The sequence below is a fragment of the Puntigrus tetrazona genome, chromosome 13 (assembly GCF_018831695.1).
Source record: "Puntigrus tetrazona isolate hp1 chromosome 13, ASM1883169v1, whole genome shotgun sequence".
Lineage (NCBI taxonomy): Eukaryota > Metazoa > Chordata > Actinopteri > Cypriniformes > Cyprinidae > Puntigrus > Puntigrus tetrazona.
Genome location: NC_056711.1, coordinates 24,035,418 through 24,057,951, shown reverse-complemented (window position 1 = coordinate 24,057,951; position 22,534 = coordinate 24,035,418). Strand labels below are relative to the sequence as shown.

The 22,534-nt window shown below is 36.7% G+C and overlaps 2 protein-coding genes across 3 annotated transcripts in view; one reads left to right on the top strand and one right to left on the bottom strand.

The window, feature by feature from the left end:
* The window catches only part of mcph1 (microcephalin 1), a 47,961-nt gene that overhangs the window by 10,332 nt on the left and 15,095 nt on the right, over positions 1–22,534 (bottom strand). For both annotated transcript variants that reach the window (XM_043255746.1, XM_043255747.1), the window contains exons 12-13: positions 22,388–22,534; positions 22,144–22,221 (exon numbers count right to left, since the gene is read on the bottom strand). The exon at positions 22,388–22,534 is cut by the window's right edge and continues 16 nt beyond it. In XM_043255746.1, coding sequence (XP_043111681.1) covers positions 22,144–22,221; positions 22,388–22,534 — 225 coding nt within the window. The remainder of the gene's footprint in view (positions 1–22,143; positions 22,222–22,387) is intronic.
* angpt2a (angiopoietin 2a) lies at positions 48–14,316 on the top strand. Its single transcript, XM_043255748.1, has 9 exons — positions 48–743; positions 2,621–2,776; positions 4,958–5,079; positions 5,281–5,507; positions 6,886–7,010; positions 8,749–8,850; positions 10,441–10,607; positions 12,779–12,909; positions 13,438–14,316. Exons 1-9 carry the CDS (start codon positions 465–467, stop codon positions 13,596–13,598), a joined length of 1,470 nt encoding a protein of 489 aa, XP_043111683.1. The 5' UTR covers positions 48–464; the 3' UTR covers positions 13,599–14,316.

The following is a 22,534-nucleotide window of genomic DNA, read 5'->3' as shown; positions in this document are numbered from 1 at the left end:
AAAAAACAAATACAACTATTACATCCTCGTCCTCTCCCACTGTCTTGGCTTTCATTGGAGCAGATACAGGCGAGAAGAATTATCCAGCAGGAAGAGTTTAATTAGAGATCCTGTCTGGCTGGAAAGGTCTTTATGCTCCTCTATCCAAGCAGCGCTTTTCAAACAGAGGCCACGGTTCATGGGAGGAGTCTCAGTCCTTTCACAGAAGACTCTGTTAAGAAAACAGCCTGCTAAACTGATGAGGGATGAGTGCAAGCAGCCTGGGAGCAAGTGATACTCTATTAGTGCTTCTGTGACACTGTCTCCTCCTACTTTTGGTGGCATATAAGTGAAGCTCACAGACAGTGGTCTCAATGTAGACACGGAGACTCTGTGGCTTATTTTTTTTTTACATCATCCAGACCTTTAAATAAGGTACAAAGGGAGATTGTTTTTTTTTTTTTTTTTTTTTTTTTAGAACAAACATGCTGAACGCTGGGATATTATTACTACTAAGTTATTGTTTTAGTGTTGCGGAAGCATTTACAGGCAATTTAGATACAACAGGAAAGAAGCAGTACCAGATCCAGAATGGGGCATGTACCTACACCTTTCTGCTGCCACAACCACAGGACTGTGGAGGCCCTTCAAGCACCTACACCAACCAAGTGCAACGCGATGATCTGGTTGACTATGACAGCTCAATTCAAAGACTGGAACAACTAGAAACCAATATGGAGAACAACACGCAATGGCTGCAGAAGGTATGACATTTCTCTGTCTCTATTATTGTGAAGAAAGCTAATGTGCTTTTCAAAAGTATATTAACTTCATTTAAGAACACCTTCAGACCTGACGATTTGGTGCAGAGTTTCATGTCTGTGTTAATTATTATTTTTTTCATTGCTTTGAAAAAAGAATTAATTGCACCCGAGTCTGCTTGAAAAGGTGTACTGCAATACAGTTTGAGTTGATATGAAAACAACTATCCTAACTAGCAAAAAATTTGTACATTTGCATGCTACCACATAGGGCTGGTCAAAAAAACCTGTACGATATATTCATGAGCATTTCCTCAGTCTCAAATTATTAATGTTAACAACACCAGTATTACATGGCTATGAGTATAGTGTGTATTAGACTGTAGATTTAAATTTCTGTACAGTCTAATCTTTAATTGTCACCTCATTCAAATTTCATATGAATATTAAATACTTTTAACCCAAAAAGCAAACTACGCTTTCTTTAAACTGTTTTTTAATAATTTTTTAAAAATACAAATATAAATGGAATATAATTTAAATTTCATTCCCATGTTTTATATAATCCTTTCTGAATTACACATCCTAAATGCGCATACACACTATTGTAGACAATAGAGGTCCAGCCCTCAGGGACCTCAATGGTTGGTACGGCCTATATGAATTATCACAGTAATAGCAACCCAACATTCTGTTCAGAATATTCTATGTAGAACTGGGATCAGTGTGGTGTGTGTGACGTGAGCTTGCTGATGGAGAGAGAGAGAGAGAGAGAGAGAGAGAGAGAGATTTGGATTATTTCTGTATAATCGCTGTTTAAAAAAAAAAAAAAAAAAAAACTACATTTTGACAAAACTATTAACAAACCCAAAATATTCTGGGCTTTTGAAAAAAACATTCGGGGCAGGAGCCCCAGAAGTAACCAAGGAGGATACAAAGAGATGTGTAAAGGCTACTTAGAAAATGGGTCAATTCAGTCTTTCCTATGACAATCTGGCATTCTGAATTAGCGACTAAGTATGTGTTGTAGTTAGTTTAAGTTAATATGGTAAGGGCGTTACACTTGGAAGCATAACAAACAATATTTTGGTATGGCAGAAGAAGTGTTCTTTCTCTTAGCAGTCCATTCTAAGACCTCAATCTAAGGTCAGAGAAATTCACTCTCTTTTTGGCTTTGTACTATAAAAATCTCACATTACTGGGATATCTATTTATTAAGTGGCAAAGGTGCTGTTCATTTTGTGTAAGCAAACATTGTGTAAGTATGTAGTCACACTTTCCTGTAAACAGAAGAAACAAGCTGCCAGTTGAATCCTTTGGAGCAGGAGTAAACAACTGATTGGTTCAGCTTGCATTTCCTATTATGCGTCATGATACCCTTGAAGTAAAGTATCTCCACAAAAAGTAATGGTGGAACCAAAAGAGGAAGACAAACATAATTAACCTGATTACAGTACTGGTCACAAATTTGAAAATATTTATGCTGAATGAAGTAGTAAACGGTTTCATTTTTGGCCACTGCAATTTTCTTTTCCTCTCAGCATTCTAAAAATGTTTGCATTGAGTATGAATCTTGTAACTCATTTCCATACAATTTGTTAGAGCATTGGCTAATTTCAGGAACTCAATAAAGGAAAGACAACACACCCTTGAAGGATTTGCTTTCAAGACTGCTGAGTTAAGGCTGTATTTTCTTTAGCCTCATTTAAAAATTACACATGTATTTGAAAAAGCTACATTCAGCAGCAAAGAATCACATACATAAAGAGATGGAGATAGTGGTATCATATAGGAAAACAAAAAGAGAGATAAATAGTGGTATCATTGACTTCAAAGGCAAAAGTTTTCAAATAAATCAAATAATAATATTTTATCCACAGCTGGAGAACTACATCCAGGACAACCTCAAACAAGACATGGCCCAAATTCAAAATAATGCGGTGCAAAACCACACAGTGACCATGATCAAGATTGGGACCAGCCTCCTAAATCAGACAGCAGAGCAAACCCGAAAAATCACTACTATTGAGGCACAGGTGAGGGTTGTTACTTTATTGCACTATAAAACTGCACTGTTGCACATGCTTCAAACTATAAATGAATAGCATATATTATGCCAGACAATTGCTAATGAACTAATGCTGACTATTTATAGCAATGTTTACTTTGGTACAATGTTTTTATGGTAATGTGTTTTAGATGGTTATAAGAATGTATGCAGCCTTTGTCTTCCCCTTGAACAAACAGCCTGGAAATGAGGATTCTGGTGTATTTCGGTCTTGTTTTGGGGATTCCTGTTACAGGAATGAAAGTCTGAGGACTTTATTTGATATTATTCAATAAAGAGATTTTACTATCAGGATCATTATAGTTACTAGAACTAGAACAATAAAAAGTATGTGTTGGGTCCTGATGAGCACAGAATTGAGCTCTATTTTCTTTTTGCACTTGAATTGTCAAATTCCCAACACAATTATGTCATTTGTCAGAAACAATTCAAATGACTAAAATATGACGATTTATATGGCATTTTAGTCAAAAGACTAAAACTAAATCAAAATGCTGTCAGAAGTGACACTGTGTGAAATGTCCAAGATGATGGGATATCAAGATGATGGAAGTTCACTCCTGATGGAAGTTCCTTCTAAACAATACTGTTTGTATTGTTTAGAATAGGATCAGCTGCTGCAAAAAGCTTTAGTTCAACCAAGTAATTGGAAGTCATTCACTCAATTCAGAAAACGTCCTAACTCGGTTATAACTAGTTACAATATTAAATACTGAAATTTGCATTTTAATTGCATAAACACACAAAAAAAAAAGTTGTTTCAACTTAAAATAACTTGTTACCCCGCTGCCTAAAACTGTTTTGTTGGGTCAACTAAAATATTTTAGTTGTCATTTACATGAACTTCACTTAATGTTAATGTAAATTATACAACTTGCATATACAATATGCAGAAAGTTACTTTGGCTTGCATATGAAATGCAATGGCTAAGTTTACAGATGTGGGGAAAGTGCATATCATAAGAAACAGAAAATTGTGCCAGTGTCATGCCAAAGCAAGGCGAGGACTGTCCACGTATAACAGCACATGCTTGAGAACAATACTGAAAGAGTGCAAGTCAAGTTGGTGGCACTGCACATGTGTCGGGCTCATCCATCTGCACTAATCCGCGATTGAGAATACTTTGTGTGGATATATATACACATACATATATATACATACATACATACACACACACACACCTGGGACTTGATGCTGTCTCCAGATCAGGGCTTGACCTGGAGGGTTGATGGCGCCGCATTGGTTATTATCAGATGGATCAGGTCTTAACTTTACATTCTTAGTTGTCAATCGTTATTTTCATCCACTCTGTTTATCTAATGGGCCTAGTCTACTCACCTCTCTAACTGCAGCACAAGAATTTTAACTTGCGTACAGGAATATCTGGACCACGGCCAATCAGAGAGAGGGGTCCGCCCTTTACAATCTCTGACTGGTTTAGACTACGATATGTGCCTAAGGTGTGCAATAGTGTTGAACCACAGGAAGAGTTTCAGAGTCGCAGAGACTTTTTCCCCCTAAAATAAGCCCTTTGAATTTTTTTAGTCACAACATTGAGAAATTAGGTCACACATGCGACCACATTGGTCACACTCTAGAGTCCTGATTACCATCCAAATTGAGCTGTAGTGTGCTTTTTCATGTCAGGGTTTTAAAAAATGTAAGCTGTTCTTGCAGCTTGCTGTTCTAAATGAAAAGATTTGGATGATGACTTTTTTGAGATTTCACATCTGAAAAAGGAGTATAAGCGTTTTCTGTATGCATGTTCATATTTGAGAAATAAAAGATCAAATTTAGTATGGTTTCTACACAACATTTAAAAAGAGGCCTAATTTGTGCAAAATGAGAAACAGGAGAATATAAATATTGAATGAAAAGCCAGGCTTTTAATACAAGTTCTTTAAAAGCACACTACTTAAACACCTAAGAGTGGAGAGAAAATTTTATACTGTACAAAATGTTCTGGAGAACTTCTGAAGATGGTTTTACTGTGTAAAAGTGTCAGTGAAAGACCACAACAACTGGAAAAACTGTTAAAATACGTTCAGAGAAGAGAGTGATTCAGTGTCTGCAAAATACTGATATGATTTGCAGAGTCTTATCTGAAATAAATTCTGTGGGAAACACAATGTTCATTTGTCTCTTTAGGTTATTAACCAAACAACTCGACTTGAACGTCAGCTTCTTGAGAACTCTATTTCAACCAGCAAACTGGAAAAAGAAATTCTACAACAGATAAATGAAATCAACAAACTCAATGAAAAAAACAGGTAGACATCATTGGACTACTTAAAAACACCGCCACACATTGCCTCTCATTAATTTAATTTGCTTTAAGTTTTAAGTATGTCAAAAATATGTTCAAGTCACAGGAACTTTTCTACATACTTCATGTTGCTGACTCCTTTCAGAGTTTAAAACATCTCTCTAGAAGAAAGTTTTTAAAAGCTTGTTCTTTTGATTCATTTTAGTGTTCTGGAGAAGCGAGTGGAGAACATAGAAGGAAAGAGAAATACTGAACTAGAAAACCTCAAAGAGGAAAAGGAACAGCTCGAAAAGCTGGTAGAAAAGCAGTCTAACATAATGAAAGAGATGGAGCAACAACTGCTCCGAACCTCCTCCGATAACTCTGCATTGAAGCAGCAACAGCAAGAACTAACAAATACAGTCAACTACCTAATCCACACAATCTCTCTGGGTAAGTAACCATCTGCTTGCATCAGCATTTCAACTGTTATCGCACATGGAACCTGGGTCAAAATAAACACCCAAAACAATATTTTGCCAGCTCACCAGCTGTTCAAATGTTTGTGGAAAAAGTTCAACTGTTAATCAGACAAAGACACATAAAAACAATCATCACTGGAGTACAATAAACATATAATATGCGCAGTCATAGTAAAAAAAAAAAAAAAACCCTATGAGGCACTAGTGATAATTTTATACTGTTAAGTGCTTTAATACAATATGTGTTGTTAAAAGCGCTATTTAAGTAAAAGTGATTGACATTGATTGATTGAAAGTATATTCTCAAAACTTGATTGTAGGGGTGGAATGGTACGGTTCAGTACAAATTTCGAATCTGAAGTCACGGTTCAAAACAATTTCAATTGCAACAAATCTACTATGCTCAGTTTCTTTTTATTTATTTTGAACAAACAGTAGTACAAATTACATTTGGCACCTAGATGTGAAAATACTAAATATTACATTACATAATAATACAAAATATTATATTTATAAAAACCAAAATGCCACATATATACACATACACACACACACACACACACACACACACATACACAGGGGTATATATAATATATATATACAAATGCCTGGTTTTAGAGATTTTTAGCCATTCTCCTTGCAGAATAGTGGCCAGGTCACTACGTGAAGCTAGTGGAGGAAAATGTTTCCTGACTCATTCCTCCAAAACACCCCAAAGTGGCTCAATAATATTTAGAATGCGACTGCAGTACAAAGCCTAGAATTTGCATAATAAATAATAATTCAGATGTGTTACATTGCAAATATGGACTTATGGAATATTTGGATGTGTGCTGAATGAGAGAAATAGAATGCACAAGCACAAAGCTTCATTTCGCAAACAGTAAAGTGTGCAAGTACACTCCTTGGACAATCTAGGTGAGAGACGCGTTCAGAATCAGCACATGGTCAGTTTCTAGTGGGCTTTGAATGCCATGAGTTGCACACCTGAAAACACTGTTCTGCTGGGAGTTGCAACGTTGCATTTCTTCGGGCGCCACCTTCTGGATTGAAGGTGAATTGCCTGCATTGATTGTAAGGACTCATACACCAAACCAAGATGTCCATACTGTGATGGTTCAGTATATATGTATTTATCTTTCCACCACTACTTGATAGTAATCTTGTGAAAATACGGCCCCATTCTGTGAAAAACAGTAAGTAAATGTGGGCACTGCAACAAAAATGCAAAATGGTACTGGGTCCATATACACCAGTTTTTATACCAAAACAGTAAGCATTATATAGCCATGTAATTAAATCAAATTTCTACCATCCAGCATGGCTCAACAAGACATTTTTTTCATCAGGCAGCAATTCAATGATGCAGGACAACCCAGATCAGTACAATGACTGTGCCGCAGTCTTCAGTGCAGGGAACAAGGAAAGCGGAGTTTACTCATTGACGATACCCGATACAAAACATCAATTTAAGGTAATCTCTAACATCTTACATCAAGTGCAAATGCCGTAACAATCAAACCTAATGTAAAGAACATTTTCTCATTATTCACCATTGTGTTGTTCTGACCATATACTCCTTTTTTAATTAGTGAAAAACAAATGGCTGAAGATCAAATTTTCAGTGTCAATTGTATTGTATGAGCAGTTGGCTGTCGAAGAATCAGGTTCAAGTCCAACCCAAGTCATGTCTTAATCCCGAACTCTAACCACTACATAACTGTCTACACTATTTTCAAAGGCAAAAAACCTTTGGCAACAAATTGAAAGAAAATTAGGAATTGTTCAATAAAAAAAATGCTGTTACATATTACAAATGCCATTGTTTAAAAGTAACTTTTTTCTATTGGTATGAAAAAGTATGAACATCTGCCCAAAATCTTGTGTTTTAAAAAAACATTAAAATAATGTGTGGTTTGAGTGGCATTGGGTGACTAAATAAGAGATTGAACTATTATTTCAAGTGTGACTTGCTGAAGTTATAAACAGACAGCCATTTAATTAAAAAAAAATTAGAATTAAATTCAATTAAAGCAATTTTACCTTCTTTTGCTTTTCAGGTTTTTAAGAAAGTGACTAAAAAGGTTTATTTATGATAAATCCTGTGGAAAAAGTGCATGACAATTGATGTTTACAGTGCATCCGGAAAGTATTCATAGAACCACACACTACACACAATACCCCACAATGAGAATGTGAATTTTTTTTAAATTGTTGCAAATTTAATAAAAATAAAAAACCTGAAAAATCACATGTACATAAGTATTCACAGCGTTTGCCGTGAAGCTCTAAATTGAGCTCAATTACATTCTGTTTCCACTGATCATTCTTGAGATGTTTCAGCAGCTTATTTGGAGTTCACCTGTGGTAAATTGAGTTGATTGGACATGATTTCAAAAGGCATACACTGGTCTATATAAGGTCCCAGGGTTGACAGTGCATGTCAAAGCACAAACCAAGCATAAAGATAAAGGAATTGTCTGTAGACCTCCTAGACAGGATTGTCTCAAGGCACAAGGCTGGGGAAGGTTACAGAAAAAAATTCTGCTGCTCTGAAAGTTCCAATGAGCACAGTGGCCTCAATCTGTAAGTGGAAAATGTTTGAAATCACCAGGCCATCTAAGCTGAGTGATCGGGGGATAAGGGCCTTAGTCAGGGAGGTGATCAATAACCCAATGGTTACTCTGTCTGAGCTCCAGCATTCTTCTGTGAAGAGAGGAGAACCTTACAGAAGGACAACCATCTGTGCAGCAATCCACCAATCAAGCATGTATGGTAGAGTGGCCAGACGGAAGCCACTCCTTAGTAAAGGGCACATATCAGCCCACCTGGAATTTACCAAAAGGTTCATCTTCCAGCAGGACAATGACTCAAAGCACACTGCCAAAATATCAATGGAGTGGCTGTAATTGCTGCCAAAGGTGCATCAACAAAGTATCGAGCAAACGCTGTGAATACTTATGTACATGTGATTTTTCAGGTTTTTTTTAATTTGTAATAAATTTGCAACAATTTCAAAAAATCATTTTTTTACATTGTCATTATGGGGTATTGTGTGTAGAATTGTCAGGAAATAAATGGATTTAATCCATGTTGGAAAAAGGCTGTAACATAAAATGTGGAAAAAGAGAAGCGCTATGAATACTTTCGGGATACACTGTATGCAGAAGGACAAGATTTAATTTACAAAATTAGACCACTTCTTTTTTCAGGCCTACTGTGACATGGAGACAGATGGAGGTGGATGGACAGTAATACAGAAGCGCTTTAACGGCCTTGTTGATTTTCATCAAACATGGAAAAATTACACATTGGTAAGGATGCAATGGTGTTTACCTACATTCTTTACTTCTGACTTATCTACTCTCCAGAAGCTTGCATTCTGAATGGTGCATTATAGTGCCATCAAAATCACTTTTATAGACTTTTACCTTACCTGGGGTCTTGCTTGGAGCCCTGATTAGCTCTGATTAAGAGAAAATGCCAATGAATTTTAGCAAGTGGTTAACTAACCCTGAGCCCCTCCCCATCACACAGGTATAAATAAAACGCAACAGATTTAACCACTCATTAGATTTGCAGGGAAGCCGAAAGTCTCAGCTCTTGGCGATGGTTCAAGTTTGTGGCAAGGGGACTTAATATTTCTGTTCCTGCCATCAGGGAACAAGGGTTACTTAGGTAATGTAGATGTTCCCTGTCTGTCAGTCACTACAATTATGCCATGACGACAGACTGGAAAACGCCACAACCTGAACACGTTACCACCTGATAGTACTGCAATATTTGGCAAGCAACGTGTGTCAGACTAATACCATGCAAAGTTCAGACTCCACTTCAGGGCATAGGTTTGCCTCGTAGAAGGAGCTCTAGCCTGGGTAATAGTGCTCACCATAGCCTGTGGCAAATCACTCTGGCGTCGGGCTCAAAGCCAGCTGTGTGCCAGCGTGTCCGTGCCAAAGCAAACAGATCATGCTGAGCTTCTGTGGCATCTGTGGTTATGACCACATGCTGTGGCACCCCAGCCCTGTAGAAATGCAAGGTCTATCCATGGGCTGAAAGAGCGATAAGAAGCTGGCATGATGTCCCACTGCCCCATGCCCATCTCGGGAGTGTATCCATTGCTAAATGAACTCAGGCAAGTCAGCACTCTTCTGTGAGGCACTCTGTCATACTCACTAATACTAGCCATACTAGTCTAATACCAGACCGAGAAAATAAATTATCTGCATGGGGGAAAGTTTGCTCTTTTCCCAGTTGGCTCTGGTGCTGAAGCATCAAGTCCCTGTGTTCGCTCAACTTCTCTTTGAAGCCCACTTCCTGTAGCGGGTAAAGTTAGTTGAGCCTTAGATGGTGCATACATCGCCTTTCCAAGGGACGAAGACATGACCTTCATCCACAGAGCAAAGACAGTCGCCAAACGCAGTTTCTGTGTCAACACAGGGTCAGAGCAACCCTCATGCAGCTCTCCACTCTCAATGCTTTGGCATGGTGGACCTGCAAGATCACCATGGCATACAGAGCAGAGGTGCTGTGATCCCACAGGCTTTGGATGGGAGCCTGGGGCGATTCTGTCAGGTGGCGGCATTTTGTGGGACCACCGCAACCACTCTCTCCACCATGGGAATATCCACATAGCCCCTCGACATGATTATCAGATTTACTTTAATATTTCCAGTCATGACTATATATTCACAATTTACATTTATAAATTCAGTTTTCACATATTTCAGATAGACTAGTAGTCATTCAATTGAAGATCGTTATCAGTTGTTTAAAATTGTTATACACACTCAAAAAAAACGTACTATGTGTTCTATGTTAGACTAACTCTGTAAATGTGCCTGATAAATGACTAAATGTAAATGTACACTAAGAAACATGGACTTTCTGTCTTTCCATTTCAGGGGTTTGGAGATATCTCAGGTGAACACTGGTTGGGGAATGAAATTATCTCTAAATTGACACAAGAAAAACAGTATGTGCTCAGGATACAACTAACAGACTGGGAGGGAAATAAGGCCTTTTCAAAATATGAGCAGTTTTCACTAGATGGAGAGAAGCAGAATTACAGGTAAATAATCAACCTTTGCTTTTTTATATCTGAAAGCTTTGTGACTTGTTTTGAGTTTTGTGTGTGTTTTATACTATATGCCGTAAAACGGTAGAATTCAATCAATCGATCACTTATTTATATAGTGCTTTTAACAACACAGATTGCATCAAAGCACTGAACAGTATAAAATAGGAGAATACAATGATAGGGATGTACTGTATAATGATGAGATTGAACAATTTGTTATTAAATGCAAAAAGGTCTCTAAATCAAATCGAATCTAGACTAATATTAGTGTAGATGCCATTCTTTTTACGATATAAACGAGTACATTGAGTGTTATGCGGAGTGTTCCTGGTCTAATTCATGCAGCCTAGCAATCCTTTAACGGATTTGAATAATAAAAGCGTATTAGTGTGTTATGTGTAGGCTAGGTTAAAAAGATTTGTCTTTAATCTAGATCTAAGCCAACAGAGTTTGTCTGAAATAATAATTTGAAATAAAACAGCAGGAAACTACAAATAAGCTGTTGTTTCACACCCACGTAAACGCTGCCATTCATTCTGCCACAAAACTGGTAATAGTCATGTAACCCATGTTCCCCTGAACAACTTTTACCACCTGACCCCTCAACAAGCTAATGGCTAAAACTGTCCAATTTAATTTGATTGAATCAATTAGCAATACATTATAGTACTGAATGAACCGTGTTGTTTCATTTATTTATTGGGAATGCACCAAAATGAAAATTCTGGGTCGAAACCGAAAATTATTTATGTCACTGGCCAAAAACGGAAACCAAAAATGCTGTGTAATGATTATTTATTTTATTATTAAATAATATAAAGTAATTTTGTAAGACTTTTTTGATGATACTGAATTTAAAAAACACAAGCCTATAAAATAACCCCACTTTTACTGAACGTAACAAAACTTATTGAATTTATATTAATAATGGTAAAAATTTACAATAGGGTCCATTAGTTCACATTGGTTAACTACGATAATAAACATGAACTAAGAATGAACAATAGTTTATTAATTCATTTATGAATCTTGGTTAATGTTAATTGTAACATTTACTAATGCATTATTAAAATCAACAGTTGTACTTAGCAGTCAATGCACTATGAATGAACATGAATTACCAGTGAACAACACTTATTAACTAACATTAATACTGTAATAAATGTATTGTTTATTGTTCATTCATGTTACTTAACACACTAATAGAACCTTACTGCAAGGTGTTACCTTAATATTAAACATCAATACATAATTTTTATTAATTTCCAAGCAAGAGAATCAGATATAACTTTTTTAAAACAATTTGTCCAAATAATGTATAATCCCACATAAGGCTGGACAAAATTGCTAAAATTTATAATCACAATATATTTCTTAATTTTGGTTGACAATATAATTCCAATATTGATATGAACACTATTTATCTGAAATAGAAAAATTTTTACATTATAAATGCATTAAATAAAATGAATTACAATTACAAGTTATATGGACACTGCGCAAACTGCATGGCTACATTTGAATTAACGACCTCGCTCGCGAAAAGATGCCACATGTGAACAGCCCCTAACAGTTTTGTTTCTCAGGAGGGCTCGATTGCCCATATTTAAAAAAAAAAACTCTTTCAACGGCAAGACTCTTTCGTTAGTTCTGACTGGTGACGCGGTGCATAAAGACAGTTGGGTAATTTTCCCTCTCCACTTCCTGTGAAAATACATCTGCCTATTTTTACTTATTATTAGTCTCTAAATTAAACAACAACAAAAAAATAACCGTCAGTGAAATCGAAAAAATTATTTAGCCAGTAGCAGACAGACCTTGTTTCAAATTTCTTTGTAAAATTTTTGTTGCTTCTGGAACATCTTTAATGTCTGACAATTCTGTATGATGTCCATGTATGTTACATTTCAAGGATAGGCACTTTACAGTGTTTGGTTTAAAACTTAATTTGACAGACCAGAAAAATCTACTGACCAAGTATGTAATTTATTACACATTTCTATCTTCCATGACTAAAGAAAATAATAAAGCAAATGTCCAACAACTAGAGATTTACGCATTTTAGCTGTTGATGTGTTATGGCATCTCATTCATAAATTGTAGAAAAAAATAAATAAAATGAAGTGATATTTATAATGTATTATTATAATCCAATCCTATAGGATACAACTCAACGGTTACAGTGGAACAGCAGGGAGAACAAGTAGTATGGGACAGCCAGGAAGTGATTTCAGTGCAAAAGACATAGACAACGACAAATGTGTTTGCAAATGCTCACAAATGCTTTCAGGAGGTAAGAGCGGAGTACTTTCAAATAACTTATTATAACTGATGTATTGTATTCTTCAGAAATGTCTTATTTGAATGGATTTGGAGCTTTCATCCGTCATCTTTTCATGTTTTCTTTTTCGAACTTTTGCTACTTGGCCCTAGCCCAGAAAGCTGCATAGAAAATATTTCTATATGTCATGGTTTACCAGCAAAATTAGCCAGAAATTAATCATCTCATTTGGGAATTTAGCCCTCATAAATGCTGACATTAAAGGGGTCATGAATTGAGAAATTTCCTTAATCTTTTGAGATTTGTCTTTAAGTTTTAAAAATCGAAACTTTCTTGTTAGTCTAAAAACAGCTTATATTGAAGCAGTAGCCATTTGCAAAGTCTAAAATCTGTCAAACCTATTCAAATGAAGTAAAAAAAATCCTTGTTTCTGAGCCTGGGGTATGTTTATGGGCAACGTTTTGTGTTGTCACAATAGATAGTTGCCAGGTTTTTTTTTTATGTCCTAATCTAAGAATATACTTTTGTTGTATCATTTAGGTTGGTGGTTTGATGCCTGTGGACCATCTAATCTCAATGGAGTATACTACCAGCAGGGGCAGAACACCAATCGGTTCAATGGTATTAAATGGTACTACTGGAAAGGTTCGGCATATTCACTAAAAGCCACAACTATGATGATAAGACCATCAAACTTCTGAGCCTCTACTTCTAAAGAACAATAATTATTGATGCCACTGCTTTTCTTATCCTGTAAGAAAAATGTTGGTGGCTTGAGCTTTATGCACCTCTGATAAATAATTATTTTTTAAGAACATCAAGCAAAGGCAGCTTTGTTTCTGTGTTAAATAGCTAATCAACTGAACATAAAGACGTGACCGACAAATTAAAACAGAGCTTCATCAATGGACAAGTTTTATTGAAATGGAAGTGTGAATACTCTCCTTTGATTGAAGACAGTAATTAAAGACTAACAGCAGTAAAGGGAACACAGCTGTAAACAATTACCTTGATGCTTCACAGAATTTCTAAAATCTATATATAGATAATTAAAATTAACTATTATTTTCTTATTTTATTTGTAATTAATATATTGTAAATACCAAATTATTTACAGAAATGTATATTTTTCATTGTAACCATGGTACAAGAGTTATTTAAATGCATAATGCTAAAGACATTCTTTACATTTGTCTTACAAATTGTTATTGTATAAAGCTGTTGTTTACACATGGTTTAGTGCTTTTGACCTTCTTGTAGATTTCTTAACTGTGGGCATTTGTTGACAGCTGATCAGACTCCACGGAATTCCTTAAAAGTTTACTTTACCCAAATGGAAAATCTTCATGTTCCAAATTAAAATTGTCAATGTACTCACCTCCATGTCATTCTGAATCAATGACTTCAATTCATTTTTTTTAAAAACCAATGAAGATATGTTTGTGGTTTTGTTTCATTAGATGAAACAATATGTGATCATGATAAATATACATATCGAAAGACCAACAAATTTAGAAAGACTTTCAACTGTCCAAACAGATGTCCAAAATGATGTTCAGCACAAACAGGAAACAACTTTTAAATAAAATTGTGGTGCATCAGCACAGTGCTATTGCTACGAAAGTTCATTTGTGAACTTCATTTGTTAAGTTCTTCGATATAAGCTTTTCTGAAGATCCAGAGTTGCTTTTTTTTTTATTGCATCTGTGCGTGTAATGGTTTAGTGGAATATTAAAAATTATAATGTAGAAATAAAGTACACACATATATTTTAGGTCTGCGCTTAACTAAAGATTTTTCTGGTCAGCTGGCAGAAGTAATGATTTTGAATATTTTGATAAACTAACAATTTATTTGAAGCCAGCAAAACTGACTTGTCATATCTTCAGTAGTTATGCTGCTTTGTGTTTCAGTCTCCACGGTTCAGAACACAAGTGATTTGCGGATTAACTGTTACAGTTAACCTTCACAGATTTAAAGTTACAATTGGTACTTGTTTTGCCTTGCCAGTTTACACATATTCAAGCAATTTCAGACCATTTCAGATGAAGTTGTTGAACTGGGACTCAGATATCGCGTTTCAGTGCCTCAACTGATAGATACTGTGGAATAACAAATTTATATAAGGTTAAATATAGGTTCCAATATAACAGTATGAACGGAAAAAAGTTATGTATATTGTGATTTACATTCTAAGAGCAGAATGTAGTTTCTGAACATCTGGCAGGTTTCCCAAGTTAAGTGTGATTGCTAATATCAAGGTACAACTGTGCCTTTTGTTTTTAGGGTTTCTATAGCACCTATGCATTTGAATGACACTTGTATGCTAAATAGATCAAGGCTCAGAAACGTTCCTGTTCTGGGATAAGTTCCTGTTTGATATTTTCATGTTTTTGTTTCAATAGTCTCCACCTCTATGTACTCCTCCCCCTTAAAACCTATATACTCCACTGTGCTGGGTAATAGTTAGATTTCTTGGAGAATTTTTTGAAGATTTCTTGCAGACTTCTTGATGACTTCAGCGACACACAGACAAGTTTGAAATAAAAAGGAACTTCTGCTTTACCAATAATCTCCTGGTCAATTTTTAAATGATGATGAAAAAGCTTCCAACAGTTTGGGTGCAGCGACCCGAACAGAGCTGCTCACCTGAATCTAGACTGAAACTTCAAGTTTAACAAAAAATGGGGTGTAACTATCCAAAGAACCATTACAGACCGGTACATGTAACTCGGCACAGTCAGAGAAGAGTTAACAGACAGCTTTATGGTTTGGTTAACCAAGTTATCTTTTAAAAAATTATTTTTAGGGAAGAATTGGTTACACTATGTTTTAGGCAAGGAAGATTGGCATTACATGCTAATATTTGTTAACCTCTGTTTTAGGCAGGGAAGAATTTGTTATCCTCTGCAGAAGCAGGGAAGATTAGCATTACGTGCTAACATTTGGTTTACCTCTGTTTTGCCAGAGAACGTTAACAATAGTTGATCTGTGTTAACAAGTGTTAACACAGAGATCAGAGAAGTTTATTGTTTTGATTGTGTGGTAACAAAGAATCTCACAAAATGTTCAGAAAGAATGCTAGACTGATTCCCACAAATGAAAAAGGTTGTCTCGTGACTCCTTTGTGGTGAGATAGCAAATTCATATCACTGTTAGGAGTGCAAATGAACCTAATAATCACTGAGAAAGTAAGGCAAGAACTAACTTAGAAATATTGGATCCATCCAGATAAGACTTGGTCTGTAGATTAGCATTGTGTGCTAATATTTGGTTAGGCCTACTGCGAGGCGTGTTTGTAGCTTCACTCTTCCATTTATCATTCTCTGTTCCTTACAGCAATCAAATATAACTTAATTATCTATATACTACTGATACTATCTATCAAACTAATCTAACAATATCTAAGCTCTAGTAATTGGCGATTCTATTGTACGGAACGTGAGAGACACCATAGTCCAATGTTTACCGGGAGCCAAAGCTCCTGACATCTTGGCAATTTTAAAAGTGCTGGCTAATGCTAAACGTAAAAACAGTGAGACTGTTATTCGATTAATGTTCGGAGTCGGAGATCACTAAAAATAATGTTAAAGAGGTGTATGAACTCACAAGTACGATATCAGACATGTAATATGCTTTCCAGGGTGATGAGATTCACAGCAGACTGCTAGGTCTCAATGGCAGGGTGCCTGCAGAATAACATAGGCTTCATAGACACAATTGGATGAGTTTCTGGGGCATACCTGACCTTTTGAAAAGAGATATTTTTCATCCCTCCTGGGGTGGTGCCGCTCTTCTCTCTAGAAATATGGCACATAGTCTTACAGCTCATACTTGACTAACTAGAGCCCAGGTCAGGAAACAAACAGATTGGGTAAATCAACCATCCAGCCGCCTCACATCCCCGAAGGCAGTTAATTCTCAGCACATAGATACTCTTTCACCTAGATATCACACTATTGAGACTGTGTCTGTTCCTTCAAATTAGAATACGCAAACCAAATTAAAAGCAACAATTTAATTGATGTTTAACAAATAAAAACTATATATAATACAAAGAAGCAAATTATAACTTAAATTGTTGAATATCATATCCCTTTCTACAAAACCACTTTACATAAATGATTTGATCAATGATCAAAACTTAGATTGGCTCTGTCTGACAGAAACCTGGCTAAAACCAAATTAATACATTGAGTCTACCCCCTAAAATTACTGCTATAAAACTGAGCCACGTCTAAAAGGTAAAGGTGGAGGTGTTGCTATAATCCATAATATTTTCAGCACTTCTCAGAAGGCATATAACTCATTTGAAGTTTTGTTGCTGCATATAACATTATCTAAAAAACATGTGCTAGTGATAAATCTTATGTCATATTTGTACTGGTTAATGTATACAGGCCATCAGGGCACCACATAGATTTCATTAAAGAATTAGCTGATTTTCTAAATGAGTTCGTACTGGCTGCAGATATAGTCTTAATTGTTGGCGATTTTAATATCCATGTTGACAATGAAAAAGATGCATTAGGATTAATTTTCTTAAAATAGAATCTTAAACATTCTGAACTCCATTAGGGTTAGACAACATGTATCAGGACCTACTCATTTTTGAAATCATACTTTAGATGTAATACTGCCACATGGAATGGATGTTAATATTAAAATTCCTGAAATTCTACAGCAAAGTGATGATATTTCAGATCACCATCTAGTCTTGTGTGAACTCTGTAAAGCTAAAACTTTCTATGTAACCTTCCTGACTTATATCAACTCCTTGTTGAGCATCCAATACAGCAGAAAAACTTGATTTAAACTATGCACTCTCTTTTTTCTAGCACTGTAGATACAGTTGCTCCTTTATGCTTGAGAAAGATGAAAGAAAACAATATCTGTAATATAATGAGAACACTCGCAACCTAAAGAGAGCAGCCTGGAAAATGAAGCACAGGTGGATAAAAACAAAACTAGACTTATTTTGTATTACCTGGTGGGAAAGTAGCTGATAATACAGAAAAATGGTAGATCTGATTAGTTTTCATCTCTTTTAGAAGAAAACAAACACAACCCCTGGCTATTTATTCAATACAGTGACTAAAAAGAGTCACCAGATGCTAACATTCCTCAAGAGTACAGCAGTACTCGACTTCATAAACTACTTTACTTCCAAGATTGATACTATCAGAGATAAAATTGTCACTATGCAGCTGTCAGCTACAGTATCACATCAGATAATGCACTATAGATTAACTAAAAATTCCACTCGTTCTCTATCATAGGAGAGGAAGAATTGTACAAACTTGTTAAAATCACAAAACCAGCAATATGTATGTCAGACTCTATACCATCTAAACTATTAAAAGATTTGTTTCCAGAATTCATAGATCCTATTCTGAGGCCAAGGAGAGGGACTATCAGATGACCTCGAAGAGGTTCTGGCAAATACTTTGACGCATCAGGAGGGGGAAACAGTGCTCTGCCAACACTGTATACAGTGTGAGCAGGAATCTGCTGACTTCGACTGGGGATATTGTTGGGTGGTGGAAGGAATAATCTCCTCAATCCCGCCAACGCGTCTTCAACTGAGGAAGCAGAGGCAGGGGACCCTCGGACATCTCCCTGGCTGAAGTCACATAGGTAGTTAAGAAGCTCCTCGTTGGTGGACCACCAGGGTGGGTGATATCCACCCTGAGTACCTCAGGTCTCTCAATGTTGTGGGGCTGTCTTTGCTGACACACCTCTGCAGCATTGCATGGAAGCGAAGGACAGTACCTCTGGACTGATCACATTCCTCAGCCTGCCTGGGAAAATGTATGCCAGGGTACTGGAGAAGAGAATTTGTCTGATAGTTGAACCTCATATCCAGGAGGAACAATGCAGCTTTCGTCCTGGAACACTGGACCAGCTCTAGACCCTCTGCAGGGTACTGAAGGGTTCATGGGAGTTTGCCCAACCAGTCCACATGTGCTTTGTGGATCTAGAGAAGGCATTTGACCAGGCCAGCTGAGGTGGCTTAGGCATCTGTTCTGGATGCCTCTTGGATACCTCCCAAAGCAGATGTTGTGGTCATGTCCCACCGGCAAGACCTAGGACATGCTGGGGGGACTATGTCTCTCGGCTGGGCTGGGAGAACCTCAGTGTTCCCCCGGAATAGCTGAAGCAAGTGTCTGGTGAGAGGGAACTCTGGGCGCCCCTACTTAGACTGCTGCCCCCGGGACCCGGCTCCGAATAAGTGGTAGAAGATAGATGGATGAATGGATGGATACTAGAAAAGGTAGTATCATCACAACTATATTCATTCTTAGAGAAAAATGGTATTTGCAAGGATTTTCAACCAGGTTCGAAAATGTACTATAGTACAACAGTGCTCTCATTAGAGTTACAAATGACCTGCTTCTATCATCTGATCATGGTTGCGTGTCGTTATTAGTGCTATTGGATCTTAGCGCAGCGACACTATCGATCACAACATTCTCCTGAATAGACTAGAAAACTATGTTGGCATTAGTGGAAGTGCCTTAGCATGGTTCAAATCATATTTATCTGACCGCTATCAGTTTGTAGCAATAAATGGAGAGGTATCCTATAGTTCACAGGTGAAATATGAAGTACTTCAAGGCTCAGTACTAGGGCCATTACTTTTCAGACTTTTTCATACTTCATGCATGGTACCTCTGGGAGATATTATCAGGAGACATGGTGTTAGATTTCACTGCTATGCTGAAGATACTGTATATTTCTTTGTGGCCTGGTGATACACACCAAATTGAGGAAATAACATAATGCAAAGTCGAAATAAAAGACTGGATGATGAGTAACTTCTTAATGCTTAATTATGAAAAAACTGAGGTGCTAATTATTGGACCTAAAAACCCCACATTTAATAATCTAGAACACGGTCTCACACTTGATGATCTGTTAATTCTTCATCAGTTAGGAAGCTAGGTGTGCTGTTTGACAGCAATCTTTCCTTCAAAAACCATATTTCTAGCATCTGTAAAAGTAAGTTTTTCCATCTCAAAAATATATTCAAATTACGACATATGCTCTCAATACCTAGATAGCACCTAGAATATCAAAATCGACTGCGGGCGGCAGATCCTCTTCAGCACCCCAACTCTGAAACAATCTCCCTGACACTGTTCAGGAAGCAGACACGCTTCAAAGGCTATGTATTCCAAGATGTTCATGGTAAGAGTCATTAGCACACTTAAGCACAGATCATGTGTTGTATTCATGCACATTTCAGGACATTCACGTTGTTTCTAGAAACATTCAGGATAATGTTTTGATTTAATTTTTTTAAAGATATTTAAATTTAAATTTGCCCTATTGACTGCATAAATTAATGAATAAAATAAATAAAAAGAAACCAAACATTACAGTGACATTTGTTTTTATTATTTTCCTGTTGTACCCCCATACCGAGGTACTTATGGAACTGTGACATCTGTGTATTGTGCCATCCCTACTGTTTAGTGATCAATGATCACCTAGATTTGCTCTGTTGCCCAATATCTAGAGAAACATGTGTTAGTGATAAATGCCCTGTGATGTTTGTAATGGCTACTGTTTACAGGCCACCACACAGATAGCAATTAAAGGCATTTCGTATTGTGTGGTGGGAAATTACCCTATCCTACGGAAAATGACCCTATCCTGTCTATTTTAGAAGTAAACAAATATAACCCCAGGTATTTATTCAATACGGTGGCTAAATTAATGAAAAATAAAGTAGCAACAAGTGTTGACATTTTCAAAGAGCACAGCAGTAATGCTTATTTGAACCAAGTAGCCATCAGCTATACTATCGCATCAGATGGAGAATTGTGTAAACTTATCGAAAATCATTGCAACAAACATCATGCATGCATGTTATACATGTTTTGGATATTATTAATTCACATTGTCCCCAAAAACAATGTTGGAAAAACACTGAGCTAGATGGGAATTAGCATTCTGAATTACCTTCGACAACTGGCTCTTTCTGGCCAAGTCAGAGGACAAGCTTTTAAAATCACAGATCTTTCCCTGCAGCCACATGAAATTCTTGGGACTCAGGGTCAATTTTGCCAAATGTTCTCTGTCTCCCTGTCAACAATCTTTAACAAGGCAGATGTTGTCCTCTTTTCCTCAAAAGATGACCCTCACTGCCCAGCTTATTTTTGGAAAAACAAGGATGAGTTGGCTCTATCCAGCCCGGTCCCCTACAGTCCCTACGTGGGACCTGCATGTGGTCCTGAGAGCCCTCAAAGGCTCCCACTCAGAGTCATTGCAGGTCTCTTCCTGTGTCCATAGCAGACATTTGTGCAGTGGCCAGCTAGGCCTCGCTGTCCACTTTTGTCAGGTTCTATAACTTGGATGTTCTGTCCTAAATATATATATCTATATTGAGTTAAATTTTTTACCAGGTTATATAGCCATACAGCCCATCCCTTCTCTATTTCCTGCTGAAATGCACAGCAAATCAAAAGAAAAAGAGTGTCTAAAATGCGTTTTACCTTAAAACAATTTAGATGCTTTGGTACAACCCGGGGAGGGCTGTCATATTGAGACACCCCAGGAGGTCTCCAGAGTTTACTTTTTAACCTCAATATCTTGGTATTACAAAACCACCAGTTTTTATATTGTATTTTATTTGGTTTGACCAAGGGGGCTGTATTTGTGTCATAGCCTCCAACAGTTTTTCAGTTATTGAGGTTTCTAAAAATCTAAAAAGAAATCACGAGAATTGAGATGATTGTAATCATATGTAATCAAGAAGATATGTAAAAAAAAAAAAAAAAAAACCCTCAAGTCTGTTCTTTAATCACAAGAGCACTAATGCTGTTGAATGTCTAGCATCAAACATAGTGTTGAATTATTTTAAATAGAGTGATGCTAAAAAAAAAAATCAGTACATACCTGTATACATGCAAAGCGGCATAACACATACTGTAATGGAGGATGACATTACACATGCATATGGTGCAATGAAGTTAACTAGTTACAATAGTGGGCATTACTTCTGTTTCTGCATTACTTCTGTTTCCCCTTACCACAGAAACTGTGATACACTACCATTGAAAAGCATAGGATAAGAGACAATGAGACGATTCAAAAAACAAAAACAACAACAACATCCTAATAACAAGCTGTGCAGTATATCTACAATTATTTTTCAGCCTTGGTTAATGTGTGGGGGACACTCAAAAATCTTAACGGGCTTCATGGAATTCACTATATTATAGATATGCAAGTACTTACAGGTGCAGCAGGGAAATGATCAGACAGCTCATAAGGCTCTTCAGGAACCCACTGCCTGTGCTCCAGACACCACAGGATCTGCACAGGCAAGCAAAAAAGATATAGATATATATATATATATATATATATATATATATATATATATATATATATACACACACACACACACACACATATATATGCATATACATACATACACATATATACATATAAAAATGTAAAGTACACACAAAGCTACACATACCCATTCAAAGGAGAGGATCCAGCAGCCACGTGCAATGCCTAACAAGATATTTAGGGTCCGTCGTGGGCTGCCAGACACCACATGAGTGGTACTTTCACAAACATTATCCACCACCGTAAAACCACCCAGATTTCTGACAAGCTGGAA

What these genes read in the sequence shown, in the direction of transcription:
- angpt2a (XM_043255748.1), top strand. Translation starts at nt 465, where the DNA reads ATGCTGAACGCTGGGATATTATTACTACTAAGTTATTGTTTTAGTGTT. An exon ending in ACACGCAATGGCTGCAGAAG is followed by an intron (nt 744 to 2,620) that starts GTATGACATTTC and finishes TTTTATCCACAG; the next exon opens with CTGGAGAACTACATCCAGGA. An exon ending in AATCCACACAATCTCTCTGG is followed by an intron (nt 5,508 to 6,885) that starts GTAAGTAACCAT and finishes TTTTTTCATCAG; the next exon opens with GCAGCAATTCAATGATGCAG.